At 40.1% G+C, this 12,783-nt stretch overlaps 1 protein-coding gene across 1 annotated transcript in view; it reads right to left on the reverse strand.

Annotated features, from left to right (window-relative positions):
- Positions 1–12,783, reverse strand: part of HYDIN (HYDIN axonemal central pair apparatus protein) — a 339,593-nt gene that overhangs the window by 235,621 nt on the left and 91,189 nt on the right. The window contains exon 10 of the mRNA XM_081512491.1: positions 3,226–3,325. Coding sequence (XP_081368617.1) covers positions 3,226–3,325 — 100 coding nt within the window. The remainder of the gene's footprint in view (positions 1–3,225; positions 3,326–12,783) is intronic.

Below are 12,783 nucleotides of genomic sequence, written 5' to 3' on the forward strand. Positions count from 1 at the left end.
TAAAAATGAGGAATTAGGAACCACAGGGAGGAAAGTACCAAAAACTGTACAGAAGAGTCAAGTCAATTATGAAGTGAGTTAAAATGAGGTATAGTTGTGAGAAGGTGGTGGACAGTCAAGAAAGAGAATCTACACGATTCAGACCTTAGGGACATTCTTTGAGCAACTTAAGGTCAGAACACTCAACCAATAGAGGATAAAATGTAATCCCAGAGTACAGTTTGGCCCTTCAGTGTATAAAATTTATACAGACAAAACAGAAGACGTGAATGTGGTTATCAACCATGACAACACAAAAGCAGAACAACTCACGGAAGAGGGAGAACCGCAGTGGGCGACAACTCATCCAAGGATATTGTAGAGGTGATGGACACAAAGTTATAGTTTTAAATATATAAGTAAAGGCTATTTAAGACTATAAATAAACCTCATAAAACAAAATAAATATAATAAAAATAATTGGGTTGCCAGGGATTAAGGTGGGGGGTAGAATTGTCTGCAAAGGGGGGCATGAAGAAATTTTACTGGGTGGTGGAGATATTCTACGCTTGCTTTGGCGGTGGCTACATCACTGTTTACGTCTGCCAAAGTTCACAGAACTGTATATCAAAAAAGAGTGAATTTTACTGCATGTAAATTCCAATCTATTAAGTCCAGGAATGGGTAGAGAAGATAGAAGTGAACTAAATCCTCATTTTTCATATTGAGCACTCAAAAGTAGTATGTGAAGTTAATAAATCAACAAATAGCCATATAAGCAAGAAACAGCTAAAAGTATTTCTTGGAAAGCAGTACTGAAGAAATAAGACTATTATTTAGCTTTATAATCTTACTATAATGTATTTTTACTTATTTATTGATATCAGCTTTTTTTAAAAAAAATTCTGAAACATTTTTAAAATACATAAAACTCTCCATAGTAGTACAAAGAACTTCTATATATTCCTTTGCTCTCAATAATGTCCTTTGTAGCAAAGGATCCAATCCAGGTTCACATGTTGCACCCAGATGTCATCATGTTTTGTCCTTCAACTTGGGTTAGTCTGATGCTTCCTTGTGATTAGACCCAAGTAAGTATTTAATATCATTGAAGAGATGCTGTGTTTCCACTGCATCCTAGCAGGTGCTATATGAGGTTGATTTGCTCTATTACTGCTGGTATTAACTAAGATGACATCTACCATTCCATTCCAATACCAAAGGGCTCATCTTAGGCTTGCTCCCTCCCATATCTCTATTTCCCTTCTCTGAGAGTGAAAATTACTAGCTCTTGTTATCCTCAATATACTTACTTTTTTGCCTAACTCCTCTGTATGTATCCAATCTCCTGAAGCCATCAGGTTGCCACCCTACCAGAAAACCCCCTTTGTGGCTCTGGCCACTGCCAGGCTGCCTTCCCATCTCACTTGGCATGCATTATTCTGATAAAAACTTAAAAAGGAAAAAATTAACTATCCAAATACTATAAAAAGAATAAAACATAACATTGTGAGAATTTGTGTCAAGTAATATTCTTACTCTGGGACTTCCCTGTAGCTCAGATGGTAAAGAATCTGCCTGCAATGCAGGAGACCCAGGTTCAATCTCTGGGTCAAGCAGATCCTCTGGAGAAGGGAATGGCAAACCACCCCAGCATTCTTGCCTGGAGAACCCCATGCACAGAGGAGCCTGGAGGGCTACAGTTCATGGGGTCACAAAGAGTCAGATATGATTGAGCAACAAATACTATTACTATTGAGCAAATACTGCTATTACTACTAATATTCTTCAGTTCAGTTCAGTTCAGACACTCAGTCATGTCCAACTCTTTGCAGCCCCATGGACAGGCTTCCCTGTCCATCACAAACTCCTGGAGCTTGCTCAAACTCAGGTCCAATGAGTCGATGATGCCATCCAACCATCTCACCCTCTGTCATCCCCTTCTCTTCCTGTCCTCAATCTTTCCCAGCATCAGGGTCTTTTCAACTGAGTCAGTTCTTCACATCAGGTGGCCAAAATATTGGAGCTTCAGTCTCAGCATCAGTCCTTCCAATGAATATTCAGGACTGATCTTCTTTGGGATGGACTGGTTGGATCTCCTTGCAGTCCAAGGGATTCTCAAGAGTCTTCTTCAACATCACAGCTCAAAAGCATCAATTCTTCAGTGCTCAGCTTTCGTTATGGTCCAACTTTCACATCCATACATGACTACTGGAAAAACCATAGCTTTGACTAGATGCACCTTTGTTGGCAGAGTAATGTCTCTGCTTTTTAATATGCTGTCTAGGTTGGTCACAGCTTTTCTTCCAATGAAGAAGCATCTTTTAATTTCATGGCTGCAGTCACCATCTGCAGTGATTTTAGAGCCCAGAAAAATAAAGTCTGTCACTGTTTGCACTGTTTCCCCATCTATTTGCCATGAAGCCAGATGCCATGACCTTACTTTTCGGAACGTCGAGTTTTAAGCCAGCTTTTTCACTTTCCTCTTTCACTTTCATCAAGAGGCTCTTTAGTTCCTCTGCTTTCTGTCATAAGGGTGGTGTCATCTGCATATCTGAGGTTATTGATATTTCTCCTGGCAATCTTGATTCCAGCTTGTGCTTCATCCAGCCTAGCATATCACATGACATACTCTGCATATAAGTTAAATAAGCAGGGTGACAATATACAGCTTTGATGTACTCCTTTCCCAATTTGGACCAATCTGCTGTTCCATGTCCAGTTCTAACTATTTCTTCTTGACCTACATATAGATTTCTCAGGAGGCAGGTAAGGTGTTCTGGTATTCCCATCTCTTGAAGAATTTTCCAGTTTGTTGTGATCCACACAGTCAAAGGCTTTAGCATGTAAAGCAGAAATAGACGTTTTTCTGGAATTCTCTTGCTTTTTCTATGATCCAAATTATTCCTTGATTTATAGAGCAATAAGAATATTAGTTGGAATTCTCTTGCTTGGATCATAGAAAAAGCAAGAGAATTCCAACTAATATTCTTACTGCTCTTAAAAATCAAGGGGTAACCTAGATCCGTGGTTTTCCATCCCCACCCAGCACACCACAATTATAAGGTACTTCAAAGTTTGATCTGTTCCAGAAAGAAGTATGAAGTGCATAACTTGCCTCTATTATTCTCCTCCTGATATCATGTACTGCACATAAACCCCAATATTCTCACACACACAGCATTTTATCACTTTATGCTCTGGGCATTTGGTAACCTGAATTTACCACATGAAGGAAGTCTTTACCTGAAATGTCACAGTAGACGGTCTGCTGGTAGAGCTTGGCTTCCCGGGGATTAAAATACACAGTGATTTCAGCTGATGAATTGGGCCAGACATCACCTTCCTAAAAACATGAAAGAATCATTAAAAAACAGTATGATGAAGGTAAGACACTGCTTTTAAATGCTGTTATTATGACTCTAAGAAATTTGAAGGAAATATTTTGACAAAAAATAAAAGTAAGCACAACTTTACCCAATGGATAGGAAATTTCTACTACTTGTTGAGAGGTGATACAAGCTGGAAAAAAGCTTCAAAGATCATTTCAGTGAGTAAATGGATTTATAATTAGCTACTAAAGGAAGCTAGAGTACTTTGGGCATTTTCTAAAGTTTGTGGATTCAACTAATATTCATTGTATGCCAGCGCGTGTACAGCATTGGGCTTCAGAGCTTAAGAAAGGCATAGTCTAAGATTGCATGGAGCTCATCTCTTAGAGGGATGATAAAAATGTACACAAATATCTTAAAATATATGTGATAAGTGCTATATGTGCTTTAGCTACATAAGATCCAGATACTGCTTTTCACATGCAAAGAAGTATCTAATTCACTTGATGGAGAAACCACATTCTGAACCTTTGAGTGACAGCGTAAGGAAACACTCTTATTTTGTGAAAATAGCAATAGTCTGAGGCAGAACGACGGCCGAATCGAACTCTGGTTCTGTTCCTGTGTGATATTATTTCTCATTTTAACTCAAACTACTCAAAAGTCATAATAAGAAAACTGAGATTTGAAACTGGAATGCAACATACGACAATATCAGAATCCCCTTGAGATACCCTTTGAAAAATATTTTCTACTAACCATGTAACGTCTCAGGGCTATAAAAGGACATGTTATATAGCATCTGCCTCAAAGAGTTTCCTAAGGTCTGATGAGGGATGATGAGGTCAAATGCTTTTGACCCACATTTAGTATACAGTAAGAGCTCAGCAAATAATGGCTTGCTATGATTGATGTTATTCTTTTGCCACTTGGAATGACTAAGATGAAAATATCAGAAAAATTAGGGAAGAAAATGTGTTTTTTTCTATGGTTTTTATAAATAAGGCCAAATAGAGTATCAGTGATAAGCACATCCAAAAATGTATAAACAGTCCTACCAACTAAATAAAAAACTAAGAAAGGTGACGATAAATAATTAGGATCCAGTTTCAGACAATCCCACATGCATGTTCTATTTCCGTTTTGACTTGACATGAATATAGTGCTGGAATAAAGAATTAAGCAGACACGAAAGTGGTTTAAAATGCAGATATCAAACAAGAGGGCAAGGAAGAGAAAACTAGAGTCAATTTGGGTTTGCTTATGAAGGTAACTGTCTGGTGAGTGTGCTTCTCAGGCTGTATCCCCCTGCTTCAGGAGAATAAAGGGCACAGAGCCTCCAAGAAGGAGCAGTGAGGGCTGTGGGGGTCACGTGGGTCCTGGGAGCACTCACATCCCTTCAGCCCACTAGAATGAAGGCTCCGTGAGGGTGGGTGCTGTTCTATCTCCAGCCCCTAAACCAGAGGTGGCTCATAGTAAGTGTTCAACATATTTATTGAATTGGTTGTATCCATTCAGTTTGTACAATGTGTAGCTATTGGCAGTTGCCTATTCATTTTTGCAACCTGTTTCTGCCATCTTCTCCTCAACTGGAACACAAAAGTCATACAGTTTTAGATCTAACAGGGACTTTTGAGATCATGCAGGGAACAGGGAAGTCCTAAGCACTTTCGCTTATTTGGGCATCTCACTGTAGCCCTTTTCCAAACCTTGAAGCTGATATCTGCTCTCTTCTGATAAATAGTGAATACCTAGCCCATTTTGATTTGTGGAGATTCTGGTGATACGGAGTGCTGGGAATGTTTGTGGCTAGAATGAGCAGAGAGGCCAAAAAGAAAAGGTGGTTCATCCATTCAGTGGTATATCAGTGGGTAGTCCATCTTAGAATGGTTGAAGACCTGGGCTTACTCCTAACCCATAAGACAAATGTATTCCTCTGGAGGGATTAGTCTCTGCTTTGTTTGGAAGTGTAGAATGGACACAGCTAACCTGTTCCCATTCAAACTGCTTGACCACAGAGGCCATCTTGGATCCCTAGAAAATCTCTACTAGAAAAGCCTCACCAAAATGGTAGGAAATGCCCCAAAAAGGATATGCTGGAAGACAGATAAGCTCAGTATCCATAGATAAATTCAAGTCTTATGGTTTGGGCTGGTCCAAACAACTTTCAAAAACATTATTCAAGCAAGAAAATCCAGGGCCCATGTGCATACAAGAAGCAAATACACTTAAGTATTATCCCAGAGGCACTTTTGCACACCCCATCTTCAAAGAAGTCTGATTATCAGACTGTGCTTAGTCACTCAGTCATGCCTGACTCTTTGAAACCCCATGGACTATAGTCTGCCAGGATTCTCTGTCCATGGGGATTCTCCAGGCAAGAATACTGGAATGGGCTGCCATGCCTTCCTCCAACTGGTGTGTTGGAAAAAGGTGGGACAGACATGCTCCAGAGAGGCAATCGGACTCTCGCAGAGGAAGGAGCAATAACATCTGGATGTGATCCAGGAGCAGACTGTCTGATAAATTGATGGCCCTTGGAGGCTGAGAAGCCCTTCTGCATGGTGAGGGAAGACCAATACAAGAGGATCTGAGTCCACCCGGTGTTCAGACTGAGAGAATGGGACTGTGGGTACCATGCAGTGGTTTTGTTGTGTCTACGACATCTGCTAGTAATTTACTGCTTTTACTGAGCCCCAGGAGATAATTCAAGGACAAATCCTATTCTAAACCCTCTCCTGGGCTTGTAGCAGCTAACGTGCATTAAGAATGCTGAATGTATCTGTAAAAACACAAGTATGGTCATTCAGTTTCCTGTCACAGAGGGATGCTTCTCACATTAGGTCATTTCAAGGAGTTAGGAACATGCAGAAGGGCACTTTTATTTTTCAGTTGGAATAAAAACAAAAGTTAAAGAACTTAATTTTTTTTTTTTTTTACAGCAAAAACTCACTACAGCATTTCCTACCAAATCAGAGAGTGCAAATACCAGAAACAGGTCATCAGCCTAAGATGACCCCATTTTTATTTATGTATCTTTGATATATTTCATATTACTTTTCAGACATTTCTGAAGTTAACTACCATGTCATTTATGTCGTCTCTGAAAAGAATTTTTCTTTCTTTATTGCTCAGTTCTAAAGTTTCTTTCTGAGAGCCAAAACATTCACAATGTCCCCCACCGGCTCTGACATCAGTATTGTTTCCTCCCAGGCCTGTGAAACCAGCCTCATCACTCAGAACCCCCTGCTGTTCTCCTTGCCTTCCACAAACGACTCCTTTCCCATCGCTCTCCATTGTCCTGCTCCAAATGAGAGACTGAGAACGTAGACTATAATCTACAGATGCCCATTATCTTGTTTGTTGAAAATAATTGGCAAAATGGCCTTCAGTTTTACTGTAATGATCTTCCTTCTTGGTCTTAATCTTTTGTTTTCCCCTCAGAACCACCACTACATTTCACTTATCAATCAAGTGACCTGCTAGAAGAAACCAACTTTGAATTTTCAAGTTTAAAGTTAATTTGCTATGTTTGTGTTTTTGACCCAAATATTAAATAATTCTGGAAATGGAACTTCTGGGACAAGAACAACCAAGTGTCTTGACAGGGACTGTTTGGAGACGGCTTGAAAGCTATTTACGAACATACAGCCACTGTTTCATGGTAAGCAATTAATACAATCATGAGAACGGTATCCCATTAAAATGATCTCCTTAAAAAATGATATTGGCAATGATTAAATAGGACCTTTAAAAATTCTCTACGATGTCTCTATGATGACCTACAAGACCTTCGAAACTTACACTAAAAAAAGATGTCCTTTTCATCATAGAGGACTGGAATGCAAAAGTAGGAAGTCAGGAGATACCTGGAGTTACAGGCAAATTTGGCCTTGGAGTAAAAAATGAAGCAGGGAAAAGGCTAACAGAGTTTTGCCAAGAGAATGTGTTGGTCACAGAAAATACCCTCTTCCAACAACACAAGAGATGAGGCTACACATGGACATCAACAGATGGTCAATACCAAAATCAGATTGATTATATTCTTTGCAGCCAAAGATGGAGAAGATCTATAAAGCCAGCAAAAACAAGACTGGGAGCTGACTCTGGCTCAGATCATGAGCTCCTTATTGCAAAATTCAGACTTAAATTGAAGAAAGTAGGGAAAACCACTAGACCATTCAGGTATGACCTAAATCAAATCCCTTACAATTGTACAGTGGAAGTGACAAATAGATTCAACGGATTAGATCTGATAGACACAGTGCCTGATGAACTATGGACGGAGGTTTGTGACATTGTACAGAAGACAGGGAACAAGACCATCCCCAAGAAAAAGAAATGCAAAAGGCAAAATGGTTGTCTGAGGAGGCCTTACAAATAGCTGAGAAATGAAGAGAAGCCAAAGGCAAAGGAGAAAAGGAAAGATATACCCATCTGAATGCAGAGTTTCAAAGAATGGAAAGGAGAGATAAGAAAGCCTTCCTCAGTGATCAATGTAAAGAAATAGAGGAAAACAATAGAATGGGAAAGACTAGAGATCTTGTCAAGAAAATTAGAGATACCAAGGGAATATTTCATGCAAGTTCAGTTCAGTTCAGTCACTCAGTCAAGTCCGACTCTTTGCGATCCCATGGACTGCAGCACGCCAGGCTTCCCTGTCCATCACCAACTCCTGAGTCTGCTCAGACTCATGTCCATCGAGTTGGTGACACCATTCAACCGTCTCATCTTATGTCATTCCCTTCTCCTCCTGCTGTCAATATTGTCCAGCATCAGGGTCTTTTCCAATGAGTCAGTTCTTGGCATCAGGTGGTCAAAGTATTAGGGCTTCAGCATCAGTACTTCCAGTGAATATTTGGGACTGATTTCCTTTAGGATGGATTGGTTGGATCTCCTTGCAGTCAGAGGGACTCTCAAGAGTCTTTTCCAACACCACTATTCAAAAGCATCAGTTCTTTGGCGCTCAGCTTTCATTATGGTCCAGCTCTCACATCCATACATGACTACTGGAAAAAGTATACCTTTGACTAGACAGGCCTTTGTCAGCAAAGTAATGTCTCTGCTTTTTAATATGCTGTGTAGGTTGGTCATAAGCTTTTCTTCCAAGGAGGAAGTGTCTTTTAATTTCATGGCTGCAGTCACCATCTGCAGTGATTTTGGAGCCAAAGAAAATAAAGTCTGTCATGGTTTCCATTGTTTCCCCATCTATTTGCATGAAGTAATGGGATCGGATGCTATGATCTTAGTTTTTTGAATGTTGAGTTTTAAGCCAGCTTTTTCACTCTCCTCCTAGATGGGCACAAGAAAAGACAGAAACGATATGGACCTAACAGAAGCAGAAGATATTAAGAAGAAGTGGCAAGAATACACAGAAGAACTATACAAAAAAAGATCTTCATGACCCAGATAATCATGATGGTGTGCTCACTTACCTAGAGCCAGACATCGTGGAATGTGAAGTCAAGTGGGCCTTAGGAAGCATCACTACGAACAAAGCTAGTGGAGGTGATGGAACTCCAGCTGAGCTACTTCAATTCCTAAAACATGATGCACTCAATATGCCAGCAAATTTGGAAAACTCAGCAGTGGCCACAGGACTGGAAAAGGTCAGTTTCCATTCCAATCCCAAAGAAAGGCAACGCCAAAGAATGTTCAAACTACTGCACAATTGCACTCATCTCACACACTAGCAGAGTAATGCTCAAAATTCTCTAAGCTATGCTTCAACAGTACGTGAACTGAGAATTTCCAGATGTTCAAGCTGGATTTAGAAAGGGCAGAGAAAACAGAGATCATATTGCCAACATCCATTGGATCATTGAAAAAGCAAGAGAGTTCCAGAAAAACATCTACTTCTGCTTAATTGACTATGCCAAAGCCTTTGACTGTGTGGATCACAACAAACTGGAAAATTCTTCAAGAGATGGGAATACCAGAACACTTTACCTACCTCCTGAGAAATCTGTATGTAGGTCAAGAAACAACAGTTAGAACCAGACATGGAACAGCAAATGGGTTCCAAATTGGGAAAGGAGTACGTCAAGGCTGTATATTGTCACCCTGGTTATTTAACTTATATGTGGAGTATATCATGCAAAATCCCAGACTGGACGAAGCACAAGTTGGAATCAAGATGGCCAGGAGAAATATCAATAACCTCAGATATGCAGATGACACCACCCTTATGGCAGAAAGCAAAGAGGCACTAAAGAGCCTCTTGATGAAAGTGAAAGAAGAGAGTGAAAAAGTTGGCTTAAAACTCAACATTCATTAAACTAAGATCATTGCATCTGGTCCTATCACTTCATGGCAAATAGATGGGGAAACAATGGAAACCGTGACAGACTTTATTTTCTTGGGCTCCAAAATCAATGCAGATGGTGACTGCAGCCATGAAATTAAAAGACACTTCCTCCTTGGAAGAAAAGCTATAACCAATCTAGACAGCATATTGAAAAGCAGAGACATTACTCTGCCAACAAAGATTTGTCTAGTCAAAGCTATGCTTTTTCTAGTACTCATGTATGGACGTGAGAGCTGGACCATAAAGAAAGCTGAGCACCAAAGAATTGATGATTTTGAACTGTGGTGTTAGAGAAGACTCTTGAAAGTCCCTTGGAGACTCCTTGGGTCAAGGAGATCAAGCTAGTTAATACTAAAGGAAATCAGTCCTGAATATTCATTGGAAGGACTGACGCTGAAGCTGCAATACTTTGACCACCTGATGCCAAGAACTGACTCATTGGAAAAGACCCTGATGCTGGGCAATATTGACGGCAGGAGGAGAAGGGGATGACAGAGGATGAGATGATTGGATGGCATCACCTACTTGACAGACGTGAGTTTGAGCAGACTCTGAGAGCTGGTGATGGACAGGGAAGCCTGGTGTGCTACAGTCCATGGGGTCGTAAAGAGTTGGATATGACTGAGTGACTGAACTGACTTAAAAATTCTCTGTTGTAAATCTTTAGATAAAAATAAATACTTTAAAATCACCTTTTCCCCTCCTTTATCCATCTCCTTCCTTCCTTCTTTCCAATGAAGAACTATTTCTTGAAAATTTTTGAAAATCAAAGCCCAAAGTGCAAGAAGAATGGGCTATAACTCACTCCAGTATTCTTCCCTGGAAAATCCCATGGACAGACGAGCCTGGTGGACTATAGTGCATAGGGTCACAAAGAGTTGGACATCACTGAGCAACTGAGCATACATACATACATACATACATACATACATAAATGGATACATTGGCTTATCTGGAAAGTAGTTTACAATATGATTCTGCCTTCATTTATCATAAAATAGCTGCATTTTAATTCCCAACTTACATTTAGAAGAGTAATCCAAACGTTTGCCCACTCAAATGTTACACTTTCCAATCATACTCTCTAATCTGGCAAGAGATTAGACACAACATAAGGCTGAATAGTATTTAACTTCAAACCATTGTATTTGCTATTAAGTGAGAGCTCATGTTCCCAGTACTGTGTTAAGTGCTGATGTACATGACCTAGTTCAATCTTTACAACCTTGTGAAGTAGTATTATCCCCATTTTAAACATGTGAAAACCAAGGCAAGGAGAAGTTAAGTATCTCACCCAAGGCTGCATCAACAGTTAAGTGGTAGAGCTGGGATTCTGTAGTACTTTTTTCTTTAATTTCATGAACCCTGCTGCAATTATAACAAAACGTGAGGCCTCTGCTTTTCAAAACTGCCAGGAGAAATTTAAAAACACTACAGCCAACAATCAGGCTTAATTGAAGCCAGTGGGACCTGGTGTTTGTCCAGTGGACGTAGTAGGACATGCTGCATCCTCAACATTCAGGCACTTTGGAAGGTGACTCGCAGGAGGTTCCTATGAATGACAGTCAACGTTAGCTGGTGCAGCCCTTGAGAAGTGCACTGAAGGATCTTCACCAAGCTGTCCTGGTTGGGTCAGGGTACAGCCAATTCAGAACAAGGTTACTGAATAATGACTTCAAGAGCAGCTATAATGTGCCATGAATTTCATAATGTTCTACCAAAATGGAAGTATTCTTTTGGTAGAATGGAACAAATATTTTCAGCTATCTTATCGTATTTAAGAAAAATTTAAAGAATTTCTCTTGGGAAATAAAAATATCCCCTTAAAGTCAAATTCCTATTAGACAATAAGAGAAAAAATAGAAGTACTGATTAGGAGCTGTAATCTGTGGCATTATCCACAACGACTTTCTTAGAACCTTCCAGATCAATGAGAGTTTCTCTTTATTGTCACCTGGGGCAAATATTAATAGAAGTGTCTCAAAGAGAAACAAGAAAAAATAGAAGCTAAAAACTAAAGGTAAACTGTTCTAGTTATCATTGAAAGAAAAGACTGAATTGGCACATGGCATGCAGAGATTTTGCTCTTTCAGTATATCTCCTGGGAGAGGTAACTGTGAATTTAGGCAAGTTTTGATTCTGACCAGAAAAGTTTTTAAGAGAAGGTTTTAAGATCTGGCTATCCCGGGGAGACTTCCCTGCAGGTCCAGTGGTTAAGACTTTACCTTCCAACACAGGGGGTGTGGGGTCCATCCCTGGTCAGGGGCCTAAGATCCCACATGCCTTGTGGCCAAAAAACCAGAACATAAAACAAACAATATTGTGAGAAATTCAATAAAGCCTTTAAAAAATGGTCCACATCCCCCCAAAAAAAATCTTAAAAAAAAGATTTGGCCATCTCTCAGAGAATGTTTCACAAAAGATGTGTTCTCTTGGGTGAGATACGCCAACCCATGTACAGCAAAAATTCCAATGGGATTTTGTGGAGCTGAGACAGTGGAACCAAACAGGTGTCAAGCGGTGATGTTCCTGCATTCCTCTGGAGAGAGCTAGACCTGCATCACTTTCAAAAAAGAAGGGTCTTAATTTATTTAACAAGCCACGAGGAACCTTGATGGTTCTAAGACTTCTCTAAGTCTCTCTTCACCTCCACTGCTTCTCAAATACAACAGTGAATATACCAGCACAAATGGAAAAGATTTGGCTGAGCGCAAAGATCTGAGAGGATGAACAATAATAAAGGGAGGGTGAAGAATGGGAAAAGCACGCTGACGGAAGAGCCGTGACTTGTCAAGGACAGTGTGTTCTCAGCACATCCCTGTCCTCTTTTCTCCTCTCCAGTGTCCATTTCCAAGAAGTCAGCGCCCACACGTTTGCAATGTGACTCATGACTAATGGTACAAGAAGTGGAAGGGGTTTGCAGTAAAAAGCTCGATCCTTCCTCTTTGCTAGCCATCTGGGCTCCCACCCAACCTAGTTCTGCTGAGCTCACATGCTATGCCAATTTGGGAAAAATAAAAGTAAACTAAATTTGAGCTGTGCTTTCAAAGTCTGAATTGCTGAACCCCCTGTTTTCTGCAGGCTTAGGTGACGACAAAGCATGGTTTACTGTTACTTACATGGTAATAAAGAAATTATCAAGTTTATCTCCCTTTAAAAGGCTTA

This window comes from Giraffa tippelskirchi, chromosome 7 (genome assembly GCF_054371585.1).
Source record: "Giraffa tippelskirchi isolate mGirTip1 chromosome 7, T2T-mGirTip1v1.2.pri, whole genome shotgun sequence".
Lineage (NCBI taxonomy): Eukaryota > Metazoa > Chordata > Mammalia > Artiodactyla > Giraffidae > Giraffa > Giraffa tippelskirchi.